The sequence below is a fragment of the Budorcas taxicolor genome, chromosome 4, assembly GCF_023091745.1.
Source record: "Budorcas taxicolor isolate Tak-1 chromosome 4, Takin1.1, whole genome shotgun sequence".
Taxonomy (NCBI): domain Eukaryota; kingdom Metazoa; phylum Chordata; class Mammalia; order Artiodactyla; family Bovidae; genus Budorcas; species Budorcas taxicolor.
The window spans coordinates 11,851,444-11,875,747 of record NC_068913.1 but is presented as its reverse complement, the minus strand read 5'-3'; the positions used below and the strand labels follow the sequence as shown (position 1 = coordinate 11,875,747).

At 43.6% G+C, this 24,304-nt stretch overlaps 2 protein-coding genes across 2 annotated transcripts in view; one reads left to right on the top strand and one right to left on the bottom strand.

The window, feature by feature from the left end:
- CDK6 (cyclin dependent kinase 6) overlaps positions 1-22,818 on the top strand; it is a 254,598-nt gene extending 231,780 nt beyond the window's left edge. The window contains exons 5-7 of the mRNA XM_052638801.1: positions 11,493-11,543; positions 16,424-16,559; positions 22,672-22,818. Of these exons, the coding sequence (XP_052494761.1) occupies positions 11,493-11,543; positions 16,424-16,559; positions 22,672-22,818 (334 nt within the window). The remainder of the gene's footprint in view (positions 1-11,492; positions 11,544-16,423; positions 16,560-22,671) is intronic.
- LOC128046640 (ubiquitin-40S ribosomal protein S27a-like) lies at positions 43-775 on the bottom strand. Its single transcript, XM_052638802.1, has 2 exons — positions 379-775; positions 43-140 (listed from the first exon to the last, which is right to left on the bottom strand). The coding sequence occupies exons 1-2, from the start codon at positions 773-775 to the stop codon at positions 43-45; spliced, it is 495 nt and encodes a 164-aa protein (XP_052494762.1).
- Positions 22,819-24,304: the final 1,486 nt, after the last annotated feature.

Sequence of the window (24,304 nt, the reverse complement as noted above, 5' to 3'; positions counted from 1 at the left end):
GAACTGAAATGTTAGCTCATATGTTTATTAACCAATATACAATTACTTGTCTTCTGGTTTGTTGAAACAATAGGTCAGACAACATTTGCCACAGTAATGTCTGTCCAAGTGACTGGCCCGGAGAAGGCAATGGCACCCCACTCCAGTACTTTTGCCTGGAAAATCCCATGGACAGAGGAGCCGGGAAGGGTCACTGAGGGTCGGACACGACTCAGCGACTTACCTCTCACTTTTCACTTTCATGCATTGGAGAAGGAAATGGCAACCCACTCCAGTGTTCTTGCCTGGAGAATCCCAGGGACGGGGGAGCCTGGCGGGCTGCCGTCTATGGGGTCGCGCAGAGTCGGACATGACTGAAGTGACTTAGTAGTAAGTGACTGGCCATAAAAACTCCAGCACCACATTCATCTGAGGGACACTCCCGGCGAAGGCGACTGATTTTGCCATTCTCGTCCACCTTATAGTATTTCAGAACAGCCAGTTTAACCTTCTTTCTCTTAGGCTTGTTCTTCTTGGGAGTGGTGTAAGACTTCTTCCTTTTCTTAGCACCACCACGAAGTCTCAACACTAGACGAAGAGTGGACTCCTTTTGAATGTTGTAGTCAGACAAAGTATGTCCATCTTCCAGTTGCTTGCCAGCAAAGATCAGTCTTTGCTGGTCAGGAGGAATTCCTTCCTTATCCTGGATCTTGGCCTTTACATTTTCTGTTGTATCCGAGGGCTTGACCTCTAGAGTGATGGTCTTCCCCGTCAGGGTCTTCACAAAAATCTGCATCTTGGCGGCGGTTCCACCACAGATGGCGGATCCGAAAAAGCTAGATAGGTTTCTGAGTGTCTTTTTTAATCCATAGACATTTGGGGGGTTTATTATATAACCCTAATCTGATAAATCAGGTATTTGGGGAGATTCAGATACTAGTAGATTATTCAGAACTTCCAAAGCACTTCTCTCCAAATGAGTACGTGATTGAATATATGGGAGAAGAAATGTCTATCACTGTACTTTAATGCCATGTACTTTTCATATATTTAACCCTAAAGCAGTTTTCTTAGCAGTTTTTCTTTTTCTGTCCTGCATCTGTAATGTTTGCTTGGAAATATAATTTAACTACTTTTTAAAAACAGCTTTATTGACCTATAACTCATATACCATGCAATTCACCAATAACAATTTTATAGCTCAGTGGTTTTCAGTGTAGTGTATCCAGAGAGCCATGCAACGGTCACCGCAGTGAGTGTTAGGAGTATCTGCGTCACTCTAAAAAGAAACCCCATACTCATTAGCAGTCACTTCTCATTTCCCCACAAGGCCCTGTCCTAGGCAACCACTGATCTACTTTCTGACTCTCTAGATGTGTCTCTCCTGTATAAATGGAATCATACAACACGTCGTATTTTGTAACTCACTTCGTTTATTCGGCATAATGTTTTCACGGGTCAGCCACATTATAGCAGCATTTCATTCCTTTTTATGACTGAATGATACTCCAGTGTATGACAGTATCACATTCTGTTTAGCCCTTTCTCAGTTGATGGACATCTGGGTACTTTCTTCCTTTTGGTTATTATGAATATGAATATGCTTTGTACATTCATGTACTATTTTTTGTAAGGACATCTGTTCCTAGAGTTTTTTGTAAGGACATTTCAGTACTCTTTGGGTATATGTCTAGGTGTCATTTTTAACTTCACTGATAACAGCTTTAGAACTGAACATGAGTTACAAGTATAAAAGAGCAGACATTCTTCTGGGTAATATTTTCCGAAAGGTCATTTTGTGAACATGGAAAATTCCTCTACTAGTCAAGAAAAGCAGTTAAAGCATAACTGCGGTCAAATGCAGGTTACAGAGGTGTTCTATAGGGTGTATAGGGTGATCCATGACACTTTCATCTTTTTAGTACAATGAAAATATTGTAACTAAATGAAATCTTTGATCTTCCATTATGCATGAATCATTTCCTTCCTATAACAGACATATCACCGTATATGTCTTGTCTGCTAGAAAACATATCCTACTTCTAAACATTATTTTGTACCATCCATTGAGATTATGAATAATATTTATATGTGCTTTTAGTTGTTTGTTTGAAAAGGCATGTTGTCTGAAACTTGGTCCCCTTTTGTAATTTGACCCAAGAAAATTCACTTCACTGATAATGGTGAGCAAGTTTTTTGCTAAACTTACATTCAGAAGAGGAAAGGATATTGCCAATTCAAAATGAGTTAATCTTCACTAGGAAAATTTGACATTCACTTTTTGTTTTCTTGATGATAAGAGTGTTCAGCGTTATAACAGATGGGCCTGCTAAGTCACTTCAGTCATGTCCGACTCTTTGCGACCCCAGGGACTGTAGCCTGCCAGACTCCTCTGTCCATGGGATTCTCCAGGCAAGAATACTGGGGTGGGTTGCCATTTCCTTCTGCAGGAGACCTTCCTGACCCAGAGATCCAGCCTGTGTCTCTTGCGTCTCCTGCACTGGGAGGCAGGTTCTGGTGCCAGGAAGCCCCATTATAGATGTAAAGAATATATAGTGACTCCAGAGGAACGACTGTTAGGTTTGACTTGGGCAACCACCACACTGACAGACGTCCTCTTCCTTTCTTACACATCATGCTGAATAGTTTACCTTATCATCTGTGAGTAATAGTGGCCAGAACAAGGAACATCTACCACATGTAAGTGTGAGAAAGCCTCTGTGTTTAGCCGCTCCTTATTATGGGTCTACTATAAGCTGGGCATTTTTACAGATGAAGCAATCGAGGTTTAAAGAGCCTCAATGACTTTCCTAAGGTCTTACAAGGAGAAGTGGCTGAGTAGGGGTTCACACCCAAAACAGTCTATCACAAAGTCTATGCCCTTTCCCCAGTCAGCATATATCCTGAGAAACCAACATGGTAAGGGGTTGGGGGGAGTATTAAGGCTTGCATATGTGCGTGCTGAGTCACTCAGTCGTGGCCAGCTTTGCGACCCCATGGGCTATAGCCCACCAGGTTCCTCTGTCCATGGGGATTCTCCAGGCAAGAACCTGGAGTGGATTACCATGCCCTCCTCAAGGGGCTTTTCCTGACTCAGGGATCAAACTCTCATCTTTTAGGTCTCCTGCGCTGGCAGGCGGGTTCTTTACCACTAGCACCACTTGGAAGCCCACGTTAAGGCTTAACCTCTCACAAATTTAAGAAAGCCTTAGAGAAATCCTTGGTTTTAAAAAAAACCCAAGGTCTACATTTATTTTGGCACAACGGTGATATGAAAGGGAAAATTGCTTTGCTATGGTTTGAAATGAATGCAGTTTGCCAGTGTATTTTGTAGAAATCTCCCTTTGGTTAGGAAAAAGAGAAAAAAGTTTATATGTATAAATAAAATGTATGCCTTTCATAGAATTTATTTTACCAGCATTAACTACTATCAAGTATAATGAAGAAAGATATTCGAATACTCGGAAATCATGTAAAATCCTCTTATATAAAAACATAGCCATGTTCCATTTCAGATGTTTTCCTCCAGATATTACGTATCTTGTCAAATAAGTTGGCTTCAAAGGGTAGCATGGGCAAAGTCCTACTGGAAGTTTATCTGGGAATTCAAAATAGAAGGAGGCTCAGGGGCATGAGAAACAGAAGGAGAGTTTATGCAATAGACAGTGAAAGTTCCAGAGACTGTGGAGAAAATCTTTTGGAGAAAAAGGAGGCTCGTAAACGAGAGGAAGAGAAAAGGGATGTAGGCATAAAATTGGAAATGGATTCATGCAACTTAGATTGAACAAAGGTCCTTAAATAACATTTTGCACTGCTCCCCAACCACTTGGTTAAACTCCTGAAAAGCATTATGACTAGCAGTCCCACTACCTGTCAGATACCCAGAGCAAACCCTAATTCAGAAACATACATGTACCCCAGTGTTCACAGGAGCACTCTTTACATTAGCCAAGACACAGAAGCAGCCTAAATATCCATCAGCATAGAAATGGATAAAAAAGACGTGGTGCATATATACAGTGGAACATTACTCAGCCATTAAAAGGAACTGTAGGGTTTTATATAGTAAAAAGCATAAAAATTACCTTACGTAATGCTCTGTATAATAAAAGGATTTTTTAACATGTTAATCCAGTAAAGCAATTGCACTCTTTATTTTTGGACATTTTTGGTAATAGTAATCTTTCTATTTCATTATTTAACCTCCCACCCCAAAATAGGTATATAGGAATTCTTTTTAAAAATATAAAGACAGGCTTCAGATTTCCTACCTTCAACAGAATATGTCTGTTGATAACTATGTTTTTAAGTAATTAGTCCAAACGAATTCATATGTCACCTGGGAGCCTTATGTCCAAAACCAGACAAAATAGGATCGCTTTGTGGGTCTCTCCCCGCTCCCACAGTGATTTTTTTTTTTTTTTTGGATGTATGACTATCTTTTAAAAAAACTATTTGTCTAATTTATTTATTTAGCTGTGCTGGGTCTTAAGTTGTAACATTCGAACTCTTAGTTGTGGCATGTGGGATCTAGTTCCCTAAGCAGGGATCAAACCCAGTCCCCCTGATTTGGAGAGTGGAGTCTTAGCCACTGGACCACCAGGGAAGTCCCTGTATGATTTTATCTTTGATGAGGCTCTGTCTCATGAATATAAGAGAGCATTCCTTTTCCATTTTCATTCTTCAAGGGGAGCCTCCATAAGTGCCCCCTAGGATTTCCACGAGAGGTAGATTCTTAGGCAGTGGGAGGAAACAGCATTTAAAATTCCTGTGGCCCTCCTCAGATTGTCTCTATCTGCCCACCTCTATCTTGGTCTCAGTCTTCTGGTCTTTCTGTGTCTTTTATTCTCCCCTGTCTTGCTCCTTCAACCCTTTACTTCCTTCCCACTTAACTCTAGTTTATGGTAATAAAGAACCAACCAAGTCCAACTCATACATGTGTGTGTGTTAGCAGTTGTTCAAGGCAGTAATCACTAAACCAAAGATTGTGATCAAAGATTATGTTCATTTGTCCACCTAAAATATGCCATAAATTGTATGAATTGAAGCCTGTTTATCTCAGCTAATCTGAAGGAGGAAGAAATATTCAAAATAATCTCGATGAAAATATCAGTCCCGTATGTTTCTTCAGTTCGTGATGCGTGCATACTGGATGCAGCTGAGACCTCTTACCAAAGAACCTTATTTAAAGATAGAATAAGGTCCTTGTTAGTCGCTCAGTCACGTCTGACTCTCCTTGAGAACCCATGGACTGAAGCCCACCAGGCTTCTCTGTCCATGGGCTTATCCAGGCAGGAATACTGGAGTGGGTTGCCATTCCCTTCTCCAGGGGATCTTCTCAACCCAGGGATTGAACCTGGGTCTCCTGCATTGCAGGCGGATTCTTTACCATCTGAGCCACCAGGGAAAGTCCTTAGGGAGATCTTCTCACATCTCCATATGCCACCATAGCACAGCCAGGAGTTCATCATGATGAAAAGTTTCATCTCTCCTCTAAACCCACTGTCTTTCTCCATAATCCTGATGTACATAGCATCCTTTATCATAAAACCAGATCATACAGACTATTCCAAATTTTCAGCCAAAAACCGAATAGGTGATCTTAAGAATTTGATCACATGACCACCCTCTCAGTCAGCTGAGAGTACCAGTTCCAGTTAGGCCTAATGCCCCTTCTCTTGTCTTTTGACTATTTCTTTGCATCTAAAGATCCAGAGATCCAATTTATAGAAGCTAAATTGCCAGCAGTCAGGGTCAGTCGCTCCATATAACTCAAGCCAACCCACATCTGCTGCAAAGACAAATTAATAGACCTAAGAATCGCACACCAAGACTTCCTAAGGTGGCAAAGGCAATTTGAGTTCTATGCCGTTTTGTAGCCCCTGAGTTTCTAGTATGCCCTGGCATGTTTTGCTGAATACTCACGGAAGATTGGTTATGATCCAGCCCTCCTGCTTGCTGCCCTCATTAAAGGAAGCCAGAGTGATGAGGCAGTCCTAACGCGAGAATGCAGGGCACTTTTCACTTCATGGGCCAAGTCCAACCAATAGAGATAAGACTGCAAGTTCTTACAGTATGGTAGATGACCTGACTTGAAAGTCCTCTGTTAAAACACGTAGCAAATGTAAGATAAGATAGAGCAAGCTCAGATACATAGTGGAAGCAGCAAAAAAAAAAAAATGTTAGAATATTGCCAAGGGACAAAAACAAGAGGAGAGCTGAAAACCAAAACAGTAAGGACAAGAGCCACTAGCGTTACAGCCGAGCTTCAGGCTGAGGTCTCGGAACCCACCCCTAAGAAAGAGACGTTCTTACGCCTTTGCCTGGAAAACATCCATTCAAGTTAATCTGCTTTGTTTGTTTCCCAATAGCTATGCCAACATACTTATTTTAAACTGCTCCATAATCCTCACAAGTCATTTCACTCATGCTTGTGTATACCAGTTGTTCTCATGAAGGGTGAGGGGCTTGGCATGTTGACATAGCAACTTAACCAGCTCAGCAGATTAGACTGATGCTCCCGGAGCCTCTGTGCTTGCTGGCCTGGCACCCTCCCCTCTCCAGCCATCTCAGATACTTGCTTAACAAGGAGGGGACTTTTGTTCCTGTTCCCAAACCTAATGCTGGCTATACTTAGCTTTATATATTTATACTTTTAATCTTAAGGAAATAGGTGAGTGTGAAAAGAAAGAGAACTGTTGATTCTGTGCAACTTGAGTTCTGTGCATCCCAAAGAGTTAAAAGGTGATGTATCCACAAAGATGTGTGAGCTCAACAGCTATAAAGGATTGGGCTGTAGAAAGAATTTAAAGATCTAGAAGGGCCATCAGTCAGTAAGTTTTTATGAAGAAGATAGAAAGCCTTGATCTGGTGAATTCCTTTGTTCCTTGTTCAGGTAGAGCAAGAATTTAAAGATGGTTGGACGCTTGCAAAGCAATGTAAGAATCCCATAGACAGACTTCCCTGGTAGTCTAGTGGTTAAGAATCCACCTGCCAGTGCAGAGGACATGGGTTTGATCCCTGGTTCAGGAAGATCCCACATGCCAAGGGGCAGCTAAACCCGCGCGCCACAAGTACAGCATGAGTCCGCGTGCCCTAGAGCCCGAGCTCCACAAGAGAAGCCCGCAGTCAGAAGCCCTCACACTGCAAGTAGAGAAAGCCGGTGTGCAGCAACGAAGACCCAGCACAGCCATTAACAAACCAACAATTCTTTATAAAAACCCATAGGCACCCACTTAGAAGACATCAGGTTCTCTACAAAGTGCTCGTCAAGGGCCCCTGTGCTGCGTCACCCCAGAGGCTCAGCTAAAGTGACTGTCTGTGATTGCAGAGAACATTAGTAACCAAAATCAAAGTATTACAACATAGTAATGAAGCATCCGGGCTTTGGGGCAGAGCAGACCTGGTTTAAATTTTAAGTCTGCAATTTGCTATGAGTGCTTAGAAGTCATGAAACTTCTCCAGGCCTCAGTTTCCCCATCAGCAAATAGGGATGATAGGAATACTGTCTTGCTCCTGACGTTTTTGTGAGAATTGAAGGAGATGATGTTAGGGCAGCTCATGGCAGTGTGGCAGGTACAACACCAGTGCTGTATGAATCATAGCTGTTAAGAGCCCATTATTGAGCTTTCCAGAAACCTTTGCTTCTCACCTTGCTATCTTTTAAGACCTCTCTGGATGTCTTTTAGAACCCAACCCCATAACTTCTTTAATGTTTATTTATTTGGCAGTGCCAGGTCTTAGTTGCAGTGTGTGGGATATTTAGTGGCGGGAAGCAAACTCTTTGTTGCAGCATGTGGGGGGATCTAATTCCCTGACTAGGGATCGAGCCCAAGCCCACTGCCCTGGGAGCACGGCGTCTCAGTCACCAAAATTCTTTACTAATTTGGCTGCATTAGTGATGTCTGTGTTAGTTTGCTAGGGTTGCTGCAACAAAATACAGAAGACTTGAGTGGCTTCAACGACAGAAGTCTGTTTTCTGACAGTTCTGGAGGCTGAAAGCCCAGGATCAAGGTGTCAGATGGTTGGGTTTCTCTGCGAGCGCTCTCCTTGGCTCGCCTTCTGCTGTGTGCTCATGTTATCACTTCTCTGTGGGCACAAGTGCCTCTGGATTCCTCACCTCAGAAGGACTCCACTCAGGCCGGATTGGAGCCCATCCTTGTGACCTCATTTGTCACTTTCACTTTTCACTTTCATGCATTGGAGGAGGAAATGGCAGCCCACTCCAGTGTTCTTGCCTGGAGAATCCCAGGGACGGGGGAGCCTGGTGGGCTGCTGTCTTTGGGGTCGCATAGAGTCGGACACGACTCAAGCGACTTAGCAGCAGTAGCAGCATCACTTTAAATTAGACTTCCCTGGTGGCTCAAATGGTGAAGAATCCGCCTGCAATGCAGGAGACGCGGATTCAATCCCTAGGTCAGGAAGATCCCCTGGAGAAGGAATGGCAACCCACTGCAGTGTTCTTACCTGGAAAACTCCATGGACAGAGGAGCCTAGCGGGCTACTGTCCATGGGGTCACAAAGAGTCAGACACAACTGAGTGACATTTTAAAGGCTATATCTAAATACAGTCTCATTCTGAGGCACTGGGGTTGGGCTTCACCATGAATTGGGGGTCGGGGGGAAGTGAACACTATCTAACTAGTGACACCACAAATAAATTATCTTCCACTGCATTGGAAAATAACCATTTTTGAGAATTCCCTAGTACGCAGTGGTTAGGGCTCCACGTGTCCACAGAAGGGGCCACCAGTTTGATCCCTGGTCTGGGAACTAAGATCCCGCAAGCTGTGGTGTGGCTAAAAATAAAACGAAAAGAAAAGAATGATTTTCAAGAACAATGGCCTGAATGGAAAGTATGGTTGAGGAATTTTAAGGTGTCTTCTAGCCACTAAACTGCAGTGACTTTGTAGCTTATATAGCAAGTTAATGTATTGTGTGTAAAAATATTTAAGAGGTCCAGTTTAAGGCTTTCTAATTGATATGTAATATTTTTTAAATATCTCTGATAATAGGCAGCGCGTCTTTTTAAAAACACATGGCTGTTGAAAAATACCTTTTAGTGTCATTCATTGAACCAGGAGTTAGGGAACTTTTACGTGTGTACCATAGGATATGTAAAATAAAATATGTATTAACTGGACACCGGCTCAGGGTTAAAGGTTAGGGGACACACCGAGAAAACTCCCTGCTCTCTGCTTAAGAAAGTGCCAGAAGTGTCCCCAAGCGAGTTCACTCGTCCCCACGTGAGTTGTCAGTTAAATGCTCGGTGATGAGATAATGAGGCTTGCGTGTTCACGATTGCCTCTGAAGCCCAGAGTTAGGATTCTGAACATGTGATAGTTAGCATTCGTAAAGCTGGGAGAAAGGGATGTGGTGTAATCAGAGAAAACAGCCCCATAGGTAGCTCACTGCAGCATTCCAGACAAGTGGAAGGAGAGAGACCATGAGGAAGCACTGTGATAGCAGAGTGATATTAAAGAAAGGCACTCCACCAGAAAACAAACTTTTAGCTACCAAAGGGGAAAAGTGAGGAGGAAGGGATAAATCAGGAGTATGAGGTTAACAGATGCAAACTACTACACATAAAATAGATGTGGACCTACTGTATACCACAGGAAACTATATTCAGTATCTTGTAATAACCTATGCTGCTGCTAAGCCGCTTCAGTCGTGTCTGACTCTGTGCGACCCCATAGACGGCAGCCCACCAGGCTCCCCCATCCCTGGGATTCTCCAGGCAAGGATACTGGAGTGGGTTGCCATTTCCTTCTCCAATGCATGAAAGTGAAAAGTCAAAGTGAAGTCGCTCAGTCGTGTCCGACTCTTCGCGACCCCGTGGACTGCAGCCCACCAGGCTCCTCCATCCGTGGGATTTTCCAGGCAAGAGTACTGGAGTGGGGTATAATGGAAAATAATTTAAACATATGTTTATATACATGCTGGGCTTCCCCAGTTGCTCAGTGAGAAAGAATCCACCTGCACACTGTTTACAATAGCCAGGACATGGAAGCAACCTAGGTGTCCATCGGCAGACAAATGGATAAGGATGTTGTGGGACATATACACAATGGAATATCACTCAGCTATAAAAAAGAACATGTTTGAGTCAGTTCTAATGAGGTGGATGAAACTGGAGCCTATTATACTGAGTGAAGTAAGTCAGAAAAAGAAACACCGATACAGTATATTAACGCATATATATGGAATTTAGGAAGACAGTAACATCGATCCTATAGGCAAGACAGCAGAAGAGACACAGATGTAAAGAACAGGCTTTAGGACTATGTGGAGAAGGCAAGGGTGGGATGATTTGAGAGAATAGCATTGAAATGTGTGTATTACCACATGTGAAATAGATGACCAGTGCAAGTCCGATGCATGAAGCAGGGCACTCAAAGCCGGTGCTCTGGGACAATCCAGAGGGATGGGGTGCGGAGGGAGGTGGGAGAGGGGTTCAGGTTGGGGGGACACATGTGCACCCATGTGTGATTCATGTCGGTGTATGGCAAAAACCACCACAATATTGTCAAGAAATTATCCTCTAATTAAAATAAATAGATGAAATTTTTAAAAAAGAATCCGCCTGCAGTGCAGGAGACCCGGGTTCGATCCCTGGGTTGGGAAGATCCCCTGGAGAAGAAAATGGCAACCCACTCCAGTATTTTTACCTGGAGAATCCTATGAACAGAGGAGCCTGGAGAGCTACAGTCCTTGGGGTCACAGAAGGTCAGGCATGACTGAAGCGACTGAGCATGCACGCATGCACGCATACATATGTTCATACATATATATATATAGAGAGAGAGAAAGAGTTGGAAAACTTTGCTGTACGCTTGAAACTAATATTATAAATCAACTGTACTTCAGTTACAGAAAAAGGAAGGGTTCTCTGAGAAGGATCTGACCAAGAGTAATTTCAAAGAATTCCATATACCTCTGGTTTGAGACTAAGATAGTGATGGGTTCCATCCGATCCCAAAGTTAAACAGAACTTTGAAGCCAGGGCCTGTATATGATGGTGGCAGTGTTGTTACAGTGACTAAGACTAGGATACTCAGGAGGGGGTTCCCTGGTGGCCCAGTGGTTAAGAATGCACCTGCCAGGCCAGGGGTTCAATCCCTGGTCGGGAAAGCTCCCACATGCCGCAGAGCAGCTAAGCCTGTGCACTGCAACTGCTGAGCCCAGGTGCTGCAAGTACTGAAGCCCTTTCACCCTAGAGCCCGTGCTCCACAACTAGAGAAAGCCCACACGCATTAACAAAGACCCAGCACAACCAAAACTAAAAATAAGTAAAAAAAAAAAAAAGGATACCCAGCATGGGAGCGAGGCACCAGCAGATATTCATGATCAATCCTTACCGCAAGGAGAATGCAAAAAAATCCTTCATTTACGAAAGGTGACTTATTCCCCATCCAAAGAATATTTTGGTTTCTGTTAAATAATCATCAGGACAAACAGGACTGAAATGTACCCGGAGAAAATTCCTTGTTTAACGTTTGTCTTTCTTTCAGGCCTCTTTTTCGTGGAAGTTCAGATGTCGACCAGCTAGGAAAAATCTTGGAGTAAGTAGTACCTGTAATTAATTTTACATCCGTGTCTGTAGCATTAGAACATTTACGGTGACCTTCCTCTGACGTTCATATAATACGTTTATCTCTTGTCTCTCCTTCCCCAAGCTGCTGCTGCAGACACTGTTACTATTTGTGTGGTGAGTGGGGATGTGGTAGACGTGCCGTTTCGTGCAGAGCCCGTCATGACGTGTGGCCTGACTGCTCTGCCCTGGAAGCTTGTGTGTTGCTCGTGTGGCTCTTTTGGCAGCTCCCCTTTGCTTGGCTGAGCTCCCGTTCTTTAGTTTTGTTGTGTTGTCTGCTTGGGGTCTTTTCAGATGCTTCCACCATCAGAGAGTGGGGCGCTCAGCCTGGTAACCCATCCTTATTCACTGGGCTTCGTGTCCCCATTGAACATCCTGTAATCAGCCAGGTTGGCTTTGCATTGTTTGGTTTTGTCTTCCTGGGCAAAGGACGGTCTGCTACTCAATTGATTCTTCTTTGAAACACTGAAAAAGGAAATGAGAATCCTAGGTTCCATTCCTCTGTCTGTGGCTAAAGAGCGATGCAGTCTTGAAAAGGTCACTTCGAATACTGGGTAGAGAACTTACCTGGTGCCCGGTGTTACCTAAAAAATGCTTGTAAGAATGCTAGCTCTTACTGTAATTCATTAATTGTTTCATCTTTTTGTTCTTCTTCACCTGAGAAGTGACACTTAGAGGTCCTTCCTTGTGCTCGAATTCTTTGGTTCCAGTTGTCTGTGACGTAGCTTCTTGATGATTTTCAGTGTTTGCGTGTTTGTGCATGTGAGGCTGTGGATGCTTCTGTGTGTCTAGAATGTGAAGAAGAGGCTTTTCTTCTCCCAGAGCATGCAATAGGGCATCCTTCGCCAAGCTCCATCAGGATTGGAGTGACAAGAAAAGAAATGGGAGTTCTAGAACCAAAAATAGCTCCAGTCATTGGTCTGTACCATTTGATAGGAATCCCCATGGTTATTATGATATTCAGGCTGCAAAACTGATGAAAAAGCATTATATTTTAACACTGTCGTCTCATGCATAGCTGCTGAAGACACTTGGGATAAAACGGGAACCTGAGTTTGTTCTTTTGGTGACTAGAAGCAGCTGCAGAAGGCTTCTGCGAGTGCCAACCTCACTGCTGAGTGTCAGACCAGTGGCTTTCAGGCCTGAAAAGTACATGCGCTCCTTTCACTGTCTGGGGGCTTCCCAGGCCTAGGACAGGTACCACAGCGACTGCCCCTGCCGCTGCTACTGTCCACTCTGTAGGATGGACCAACTCAGGACCAAACTTGCACGAGACTCTGCTTCTGGATGTCCGGTTCTCCGGTCATTCAGGGATGAACTCCCATCTGTTCTTGCCTATCCCTGTTGAGTATGTTTTGCGTGCATGTGATCGTGAAGAGGAAACCGTGAGAGTCAGGCCTACCCGTGACCCTCTTGTTAAAAGTAAGAACACTCTTGACTGAAGCCAGCTTGTCAGACCCCGAAGTCCTTCACGTGCTTTTTCTAGCTGACCCCGTTTGGGTGTTCTGTCTGCCTCCAGCGCCCTTCTTAACACTGCTGGTGCCCCAAGCGCGTGAAGCCCATGAGATGGACCAGAAGGAACCTCTGACAAACACATTTGACTGAAGCCAGTTCCACTTCTGGCAAAGGCCTGCGATCCAGGTTGCCCATAGAAAAGAAGCCGTGACGCTCAATACATTTTGTGCCTGTAGATTGTACTTCTTGATTTCTGGCCTTGCGTCACTGTAATTCTGTTCAGTTTCCTCCGAAGGCTTTCGTTACTTTGGCATAGAGAAAAGGGACAATGCTGCACCCTAGTGTCCCTTTGAAGTACTTGAAAAATAATTTCTATCCCAGCCATTCATGCCATTTATAGGTTTTGTGGGCTTCCCTTGTGGCTCAGCTGGTAAAGAATCCACCTGCAATGCAGGAGACCTGGGTTTGATCCCTGGGTTGGAAAGATCCCCTGGAGCAGGGAAAGGCTACCCACTCCAGTATTCTGGCCTGGAGAATTCCATGGACTGTATAGTCCATGGGGTCGCAAAGAGTTGGGACACAACTGAGCGACTTTCACTTTTATAGGTTTTGTGCTATCAGTCTTTCCAATACAAATGTCAACTTTTAAGGCTTATATTCAGCTTGATCCAAATACTGAAATTCGATGCAAGCCCTTTTGAATGGACCTATTAGAATTTCACAACACTCATGTATGGACCATAAAAGTTCATAATAGATATTAAACTGAATATATTTTAAAGGGAAGCCATATTCACATTCTCTTAAGGGGAAAAGTCTTTCTGTGTTTAGGAAGATTTATACTTTCAAAGGACAGCAAGTACTTTGAAAGTGAAACTGAGTGCTTTTAATCCATGCCATTTTAGAGCATTTTTAAGAGCAGAGTCACAGTAAAATGGAAATAAAATACTGGATTTGGAGTAAGCTCTCTCCAGTCTCTGGGCTGAACTCTCTCTGTGTGGCTTTAACTGTTCATTTTATTCCTCATCTTAAGTTTCCCCACCTATATAATGAAAATAATAATATCTAAGCTATATGTCTCAGGAGGTGGTAGATTTTAAAACACTTTTAAAAGTTATTTATATACATTTTGGGACACTGTTTTTCTGAGAACTTTTGGCATTCAGCTGCCAACATTGCCAGATTTAACTCAACATAAATATATTCAAAACTGCAAATAAAAAAAGATTCTCAATTTGTACTAAGAGTTGTTATAATTGATTTCTAGGTAACTGGTAACAGTACACAAAAATATTGATATAAAAATGGCCAAAAAGCCAAAAATGAAAGAAAGAACAATGTTTTAAAGTTATTTAGTAAACATTCTTCTGTTCTTCCTCTGCCTGTCCCATTCTATCCAAACACACACACATTTTTTTTTTAAATAATTAATGGTAACATTCTCGCTGTCTTCTTTTTATTCATATTCTAGATCTTGCTATTAAATTTGTTTGTTGCTCAAGTTGTCATTTCCCTTCATCTGTTTCAGTAATTGTGTCTGTGAGTCTCTCTATCTGCCTCCGTAACCTGGCTCTCCCTGCATGTCTGACACGGGTGGGGTAACAGTGACTTCCACCAGACACCCTGTGGCAGGCGTCTGCTCTTCCCAGGTGAGAGACCTGTGACCTGGGCTCTGTCGAGGTAAGAGAAGGGAAACAAAGTCCTGCAGAAATCTTGTGAAATTTACCACTACCTGTTCCTACACCCTGGAGACCCATTCAGGAGAACACCCCAACCACACCACCACTCAGGCCTCTCAGGCCCAGTAAGTACTGGCCAAGAAGACTATAATGCCGGGCAGCACCATTTCTAACTGTAGTCGAAGAGTTTGCTCAGTATTTGAATAACCATATATTCTGTCCGCTAAACTCTAATTTTTCTTGCGGTTGTGGTTTAGTCGCTAAGTTGTATCCGACTCTTTGCAACCCCATGGACTATAGCCCACCAGGGTTATAGAGATTTCCCAGGGAAGAATACTGGAGCGGGTTGCCAGTTCTTCAGAGGATCTTCCTGACGCAGGGATTGAGCTGCATCTCTTAAATCTCCTGCCATTGGCAGGCAGATTCTTTACCGCTGCACCAACCAGGGTTCAGAATTAATCAGAGTCTATATGAGATATAAGCTCTTGCTCCCCCTGAATTTCCTTGTTCCACCCTACTTACTACCTGTATATAAGTTATAAGGAACATCTACATAATGTATAAGGCCACAGACCTACTAATAGTTGTGAAGAACCTTAAGTCACACACCCATAGAACTCATCAGTCGATATTTTCACTGTGTTGCGACACATTGCCTGCACATTTTAGATTAATAACGTTATTTCCCTCTTATGATACTAATGGGTAATGCATTGATATTGATATGCATTGATACGCAGTACATTGATACTGATATTGACAGATCCTGTGTGCCAGGCATTGTGCTGTGCATTTTATAGAAATCATTGCTGATCCTTAACACCACAAATTATTATCCTTGTCATATAAATAAAGACTCACTGAGACACAGAAGTTACATAATTTGTTCTTACCTACCGATAAGGCAAGTTCAGGATTTGAACCCAGTTCTGCCTGTTTCCAAAGCTTGTGCCACTTTTATATCAGTTCTTTCTCTGCATTTCTGATCCTAGGATGAGTCTCAGAGGAAACAGAAGATAACAGGTTTTTTAATGAATTGTTTGCTCACTTTGCAATAACAAAAAAATAATTGTATGAAATATGTAAATAAGTTAAATTTGTAATATGTAATAAAGAAGTTAAATTTGATATTAAATGATAAAATAGTGTTTGTGTTACACAGAACTAACATACCTTTTAGCCTCATTTGGGGGGTCTGACTCTAATCTATGTAATTTCTGTTTGAGGACTCATTCTTTAACCCAAAAATGCAACCAAGTTTACGTGTCAACAAATCATGTTAGATGAGCATCCTAAAAGTGTGTCAATACAGGAGTGTTTGATCAGGACACAAAAAGCTGTCTGGGACATAAAGGAAAACATGATGTGCCCATGCGGGTCCCCTTTGAGTATTTAGATCCTGGTCTGACAGTGTTTCGGGGCTTCTTGGTAATAGTTTCCGTTTCTGCGTGATCTCTTACATTTCACAGCTGCTGCCGGAGTGATCGCGTTTGTCTGTTTGCAGCGGCTTTTATAATTCTCCTGTGAGATTGCCCTCCGCCCCAGGATCACCGTATTGCAGTAGCACAGAGAAGAGTCCTGCCAGACAAGTGGTGGGCTCCTGGGGCTCTGAGTTCCCCCAGGCCCCTCCTTTAGACTTCACCTTCTTCTGGAATTGGTAGAAAAATCGCTTCAGCACAATAGCTCATGCTCACGTTCACCTGTGGTTCTTTTGTAGCGTAATTGGACTCCCGGGAGAAGAGGACTGGCCTAGAGATGTTGCCCTACCCAGGCAGGCTTTTCACTCAAAGTCTCCTCAACCAATTGAGAAGTTTGTAACAGACATTGATGAACAAGGCAAAGACCTACTTCTGGTAAGTTCACCCGATGCAGGGTTGGTCTTCTCTGCGCTCATGAATAGAACTCATCAGCTAATATTTTTAGTGTGCTGGTGATGCATTGCCTACACGTTTTAGATTAATGACGTCACTTTCCTCATGATGATAATGGGTAATGCATTGATATTGATACGCGTTGATCTTGCATTGATATGCAATGAACTGTTACTGCTATTAAGAAGTCCTACGTCCACCCTGGGCGCTGGGCACAGCATCAGTTCAGCCTCACATACCACAGCCTCACAGGACAGAGCCAGAATCTCTCTGCAGCTTTCATTTTTACCCCTGTGGCAGCTAGTGACTTTTGATTCTGCATTGTCTTCAGGTCCTATAGAAAGGGAAAGAGTCTGATTCACACCCTTTCATTCTGCCATTTTTTAATGTTCTTTTGAATGCAGCCTTAGAATCCTCTGGATTCGTCTAAACATATGCTTCGGTAGAAGTAAATATTATGTTTCCTTGTTTACACTTTCCTGCTACTTTAAGCAGCTTGTTTGGCATTTTAAATGTGTCTTTTCTTAAACAGGCACATCTTTAGGAAGATGTTTTTCCAAAGGAACCAAATAGCAAGACTCCTTCCAGTTACTGATTTATTTAAGAAGTATTGAACGTGCCCTGACATATAAAATACCTCACCAAAAACAAAGGTCTATGCCCTGTTTGAGACTCAAACTCATATACTTGGCTTTGTACATAATTCCCTGTACTTGGAGACCAGGGCAGAGTGGACAAATGTACCTCTTGGACTACTCCTGGTGTCTGGGACCCAGTGAGTAGTAATGAGTGTATTCTTTACCAGCCAAATGAGCAACCTTTGATATCTAGCCAAGAACGTGCTCCTAGACTCAGAGGAGCCAGTGCTCCCATTCTGTCAGTGTATTACAAATTTTAGGTACAGACCTAAGAGTCTATAAGTCCAAGGAGAAATGTTATGCTTCAGCTCTGTATGGACACAGCCATTGATTGGCCTGTTTGGAGAGCCATGGATTTTTCCCAGTGAAAGCCCTAACTCCATCTCCACCTAATGGCGGCTCATTTCCTGATGGTTAGGCAAAAGTTCCCTCCACTGCCAAATTACAGATGAGGACAGCCCTATTCCCTCCCTGCTGTTTCTTTGTAAGACACTCACTAAGGACTTTGGCCCTCATCCTTTGAGATAGATTAATTAGAAAGGAGAACATTCACCTAGACAGAGGCTCACTGTATACTGCATACATACCCAGTGGTTTACCTGCTATCGAGGAAATTTCTTCCTTGATTTCTCTTACATTTCACAGCTCATTTGGGGGGGTGGGGGGTCTGATTCTAATCTTATGTAATTATTGTTTGGGGAATCGTTCTTTAATCCAGAATGCAACCAAGCATGTATTTGCATTACCTTAAGAAAAGGAGATTTGATGGGTCGCTTCTGGTGGCCTGCAGATGGAGAACCGTCCAGAGTACGTCACAGTTCTGCGCATCGCCTTCTCTTACCAGTTCTGCTTTTCCTGCCCTTCACTCCACCTCGTTGCTTCTTCTCAGTCCTGCTGTCTGTTCCCCTTAACATCAGCTGGTCCCTTGCCTACCAGAACTCTCTAATTCACGGAGCCTTCCCGCTGCACTCCCTCCGCTAGCATTTTCCCTGCCTCTGTTTCCTTCATCTGATTCTTACAGACAGGAATCTGGCTGGCACACCTCACCCTTTTGCTGCCAAACCATGGTATGGGTTGGTACCTAAGGCCAAGCTGCACTCCTGGCCCAATCAGCTATGCTGGGAGTGGGTGAGGACTACCTGATATCAAATATAGCCACCATAGGCTTTCCTTTTCAGCAGGAACTTTGAATGAAATGTTTCTCTTAGTAGACGGTTCTGGGTAGAGAGTCACAATGATGAACAACTTTAAGTAAAGTAACCCGCTGTTTCAGCTACTGGAACATCCAAAGACAGCCCGAAAGATTTCCTGGCCCCAACATCAGTAGGAATCACCGAGAAGAACTTGAAATTTAAAGATAACAGACAATCCCATGTGTTCATTCAAGGTCCCCTGATAGCGGTGGTGGTTTTCAAAGTCAGACTACAGGTGCTAATCCAAAGAAGTAGCAGGAGACGAAAAAGGAGCAAAGAAACCTACCAAAGAGAGACGGAAGTCGGTAAATAAGGAGTGGCAGCAGAGATTAGAAGAGCAGAGGAGAGGAATAAAAAGCAGGGCTCAGACTCCCCTGCTGGTCCAGTGGTTGAGAATCCAGCCATCAATTTATGGGGACATGGGTTCGATCCCTAGTCTGGGAAGATCCCTCAAGCCACAGAGCAACTAAGCCCGTGTGCCGCAACTACTAAAGCCTGCATGCCCTAGGGCCCATGCTCCACAACGGGAGAGGCCACCGCAGCGAGAAGCCTGTGCACTACAGCTGGAGAAAGTGCGCACACGGCGGCAAAGACCCAGCACAGCCCACAGTCAATTTTAAAAAAATTTAAAAAGCAGAGCCAGTAACATCATGACCAGCTAAGGGTTAAGCGTGAAGCATAATATGCACAGACATTCAGGGAAAGGACAGTCCAAGACCTTAAACCTCAGAACTATCTAAAAGCTCTCACCGTTTCATCTTAGAGGAACACGAGCTAGAACTGTAAAGCTGAGAAAGCAGGCCATTCAGTACAAGAGAGGCCCCTGCGGCCCTCAAAGTACTGTTCCTCTATTGAAAATATTTTACTGAGGAGGTCAAGGGAAAGGAAAACTGTTGACAATTAACATTTTAAAGTTTAACGCTTTAAGAGTAATCCTTCATTTCTATCTGAAAAAAGGTCGACTTTATATGATGCTTCAGTCATACGTGTATGGATATATCCATCAACATTTATAAACACACTTATGTACATCTGTAAGGAAAGTAGTTGCAGTGACAAGACAGTTCAGGGGAAGAATCATTTTCAGCAACCCAAACTTACATATCTTTACAAGTTTTGCCCTGTTCATCGTGATTAACTTTGGAGGCTGGGTACGTCCTCCAGACATGATGCTCCTGTAGAAAAGAAGTTTTGGAGTTCTTGCCATCGAACTGCTTTCAGAGCCTGAGGTCGTACTTTTTTTTTCTTTTTTTTTTGGATACTTGTATTCGTCTGCTCCTGCTGCATAACAAACAACCAAAATAAATATCTCACTAGCATTCAGCAGTAAACCTTTGTCTCCTGCTCATGGGTCTGCACGTTGGCAGAGACAGCTCTGTGAGTCATCTAAAGCAACTCTTCTTCGGCCAGTGGGTCAAGTACTGGTCTTCCCCATGTGTCGCATTCTGGGACCCAGGCCAAAGGGACTTTGGCTCCCTGGGGTGTGTTTTTCTCATCATAGAAGGAAGGTGGGTCCTCCCAGAGGGGCAAGCAGAAACATACAATGCCCCTAACGGCCTAGGTAGGCTTGGCAAAGGTACCCTGCTATTTCTGTCCATGTTCCATTGGCTGATGAAAATTGCATGGCCGAGGCCAACTTTAATAGAACAAACATTCCCCCAGTGGAGGCAGAGAAGGAAAGAAAGGAAATTTGTGTTGGAAAATGATCCATATGCACTGTAGTAGTCAAGTAGCAATTCCAAAAGCTCGTTTTAAGTCAGTTATTTGGCAAGCAAATTATATTTTTTTGCAGAAACAACATTATTACGCAAGAGTTTGAAATTAATTCTCAAAATAGCCAGTTGCTCTGTTGAATTACAGCAATAATAAGACTCAAGCACTTTTTCTAACAATATTTCTGTAGGACAAAATGTGTCACAACCTCCAGCTTGAGATTGTCACACACACGCCCTGCCGTAGGCTAAGGATTTCTCCTTCTCTCTACCACGCTCCCAGCTCTAAGCCATCAGTGTCGTGTGGGAACAGGGCTTCCTCCCAGATAATCCTCTAGGGATGTCTCTATCTTGGACATATTTCCACAACTTTTTTTCCCTTCTTTCCTATGTCCTGGGAATTAAACTAGCGGCTTCCTTTTCTAGTGCCACTACGTAATTTTCTCCTTCTTGGACTCTGGGAAGAGAGAACTCAGGCTCAAGAATTTTGCCCCTGCTTTCCTGTCTTTTTTGAGAATTCAGCACTTGTAAAGCTTTTCTCAAGATGTTTATTGCTATTAGAGACAGTAGAACAAGCTCCTTCCTCTGCTTGTTGTTTGGATCTAATTTTCAGAAGACAGGTTGGCATCCATGGACTGGTAGGGAGCTCAGGATAAATAAGATTTGGGGGGACCCCAAAATTCACTTGATGTTAAGTGTAGAATTTTCTGTTTGTACTTTTCTAGGTCAGTTGTATTCAGCAGAGTTTTAGGAATCGCTAATCCAATCAGGGCTGTGAAAGACTCAAGGGCTCAGATTAAATGGGAGAGGTCTATATAATTGTGGTGATGTTAAAGCTAGATTACATACAGCAGGGGTCCCCAGCCTCTGGGCCATGGACCAGTACCTGCTGTCAGATCAGTGGTTGCAGTAGATTAAAAATAAAGTGCACCATAAATGTAATTCCCTTGAATTGTCCCCAAACCATCCCACCTCCACCCCCATCCGTGGAAGAACTGTCTTCCATGAAACCAGTCCCCGGTGCCAAAAAGGTTGAGGACCACTGATGTAGAAGACTGAAATTCAGAGACATTTCAGACCCCAGCCCACATCAGCGGACACTGTCACAAGGATGGAGGAGCTGGCATAGCTTCTCTGCTCCCTGGGAGCTCCTGAAGCAGTGGTGTGGACAGGTGGGATGTTACTCATCACTAGTTAGTGCTGACCGCCTGCTAGGCATGCTGGAGGAGTTGCTAGGAGGAGAGGAGGAGGAGTTGAAGAACAGGATTGCCTGGGCTTGGAGTGGAAATGGAACTGAAATTAGAGGAATGTTAATAACTGATTGTGTGCGAGCAGCTTAGGAAGACAGATGGCTGCTTTCCTCCTTTCACCTTCTACCTGCGCTTGGTCAGCAGCCCTGAAATAGAGTTTAGTGACTTGAATTGAATCTAATGGTCTCCCTGTACGGCCACTGCTAGCCCCTGCGGCACCTTGACATGAATTAGAAGGAAGGCATCTCTCCCTCCGGGCGGCACAGCCCTAGGGTGGGGTACATGACTTGCTAGTGGATCGGGATAATCAGGGTCTAGGTTTAGCCCTTACTTGTTGCCCCCTCCACTGGCCCTGTGTTCAGTAATTAGCCTTACACCTGAACAAGGCAACCGCTTTCCATTCCCCGCTCATGGATAAAACTTGGGCAGAGTGAAAAATCAGGGTGAAGACTGACTATGGCACCAAGTTTGCTAGCATCAGAAAAATCACTTCCCTAACTAAAGTTACATGTATGCTGTAATAAGGGCTTCCCAGCTGGCTCAGTGGTAAAGAATCTGGCTGCCGAGCAGGAAACCTGGGTTCAATCCCTGGTTCAGGAAGATCCCCATCCCTGGGTTGAGAAGATCCCCTGGAGAAGGGAATGGCAACCCACTCCAGTATCCTTCCCAGGAAATCCCATGGACTGAGGAGCTTGGCGGGCTACAGTCACTAAGAGTCAGATACAACTTAGCGACTAAACCACCACCACCACATGCTGTAATAATAATATGACTGAGTTGGAAAGAAATCTGGGTAGGTAACAGATCCTGGGGGGCAGTTTATACATTAGGGACATGTAAAAGATGAGGCAAAAGGAGAAGAGGACAGCAGAGGTTGAGATGGTTGGATAGCATCACCGACTCAGTGGACATGAATCTGAGCAAACTCTAGGAGATAGTGAAGGACAGCGAAGCTTGATGTGCTACAGTCCATGGGTCGCAGAGTCGGACACAACTTATCAACGTAACAACAACGCAACAACAACGTAAGAGGAGTACTCTCTACGTTGTATTTAGTGTCCCTGGAAGTAGATATCCATCCTCATTATGCACGCTAAGTTGCTTCAGTTGTGCCCGACCGTCTGAGACGCTGTGGCCTATAGCCTGCCAGACTCCTCTGTCCATGGGATTCTCCAGTCAAGAATACTGGAGTGGGTTGCCAAGCCCTCCTCATAATACATGACAGTGAATAGATACGTAACTATGTAAGTGTGTTTTATGGACGTGTTTTATGTCACTCTGTTATTTTTTCTCCATCACAGAAGTGCTTGACATTTAATCCAGCCAAAAGAATATCAGCATACAGTGCCCTGTCTCACCCATACTTCCACGATCTGGAGAGGTGCAAGGAAAACCTGGATTCCCACCTGCCACCCAGCCAGAACAGCTCGGAAATGAATACCGCCTAACCTGCCTTGAGTTGATCATCCAGAGAACCACCTCGGTGGCTGAGGGGTCCCCCGAGGAAGCCTTGCAGAGCTGTTGAGGATCGCCGGCTGGAGACCTTCTAGCTGCTATCTTCCAGATGGGCTCTGCTTCTCCGAGGAAACCACCTCGTTTACTGTTCTGAAATCAATGCAAGAGTGATTGCAGCTTTATGTCCATTCGTTTGTTTGTCTGTCTGTCTGTTTCAAGAACCTGGAAAAACTCCAGAAGAGAAGCTGCTGACCCATTGTGCTGCCGTTTCATTTTTTTCTGATCTTGAATGCTGCCAGTGTGAAGTGAGCAACCTGGGCACAGCTGAGTGAGATTGTACATGTAATCTCTCTGTAGCTGCTGGGGCCCGATTTGGTACTTCTGAGTGAGTGTGTGTGCATGCGTGTGTGTGTGTGTGTGTGTGTGTGTGTGATTCTTGATCTCTTAAAAAGTGTTACTTTCTGTAAACAAGAAGAATTGAATTTTAAAGACTCAAAGTGACCCCTAAATAACAGGTGTCTGTTGACTAAAGGAGATCCACCAAAATGGGCTTCTCAAATTAGAAAATTGAGCCTGTGTCCTTAGCATTTCTTTTCTGGTCAAAAGCAGTCAGTTCACTAGTGGTAAAGGGTTCACCGTCTAGGTGAAGTTTTATACACACAGTGAAAAAAGAGAAAATAATTCTAGTATCTTTTAAGAAACCTGTTTCTGAAAGCACATGTTCTGTTTCCTCTTCAAAAAGCTGCATTTACTCCTTGTCATTTTTAACCTGTATAGTATGCTTGATTGTTTCCTTAAAAGAATACCCGTATAAGCTTGCTGTAGATTTAGGGAGTGTACCTCAGCAAGGTAAAATTGTCAAAAAAAAAAAAAAATAGACAAAGCCTTTATTTCCTGGTTTGGAATTTATTCCTTTTTTGGTTTTTGTTGTTACTTTGTTTTGGTTTTGACTTTAGGAATTTTCAGGAACTGTTTGCTTTTCGAGTTGGGAGGATAGTTCTCTCTGACTAGAGGCAGGAATACCATGTAAGTTTTCCTCCACCTTTTACACTGTATTTCTTCTGCAGTGCACTGCCCAGTTTGCAAAGTGTACATCTGTATCTGTCCCCCAGCGTGTCTAATGTATTCCACTAGCCTTACACAATTCATGACAGATCGCGTAGGCTGTTCTAATGCATCCCCTCCTTTCTTTCCTTCAGTGAACCTCTCATCAGTAGTTTGATTCCGATTGATGGCTTATGGCTCCAGTTCCACAATCCTAACAGAATCTCACGTGTTCTCCCCCTGCTGCAATCTCCCTGGCATTCACTGTTGTTACCTAGGCAGTGAGCAGAAGACTGGTTCTTCTCCATCACTGAGACGTAGATTGCTTTAAAGTGTTACCTAGTGTTTTGCATTTTTATAGACTATATTGTCAGTGTAGTATCTGAGGGAATGTCCTGAACTATGTCTTAGGAATGTATATTTACTCTGTAAAAT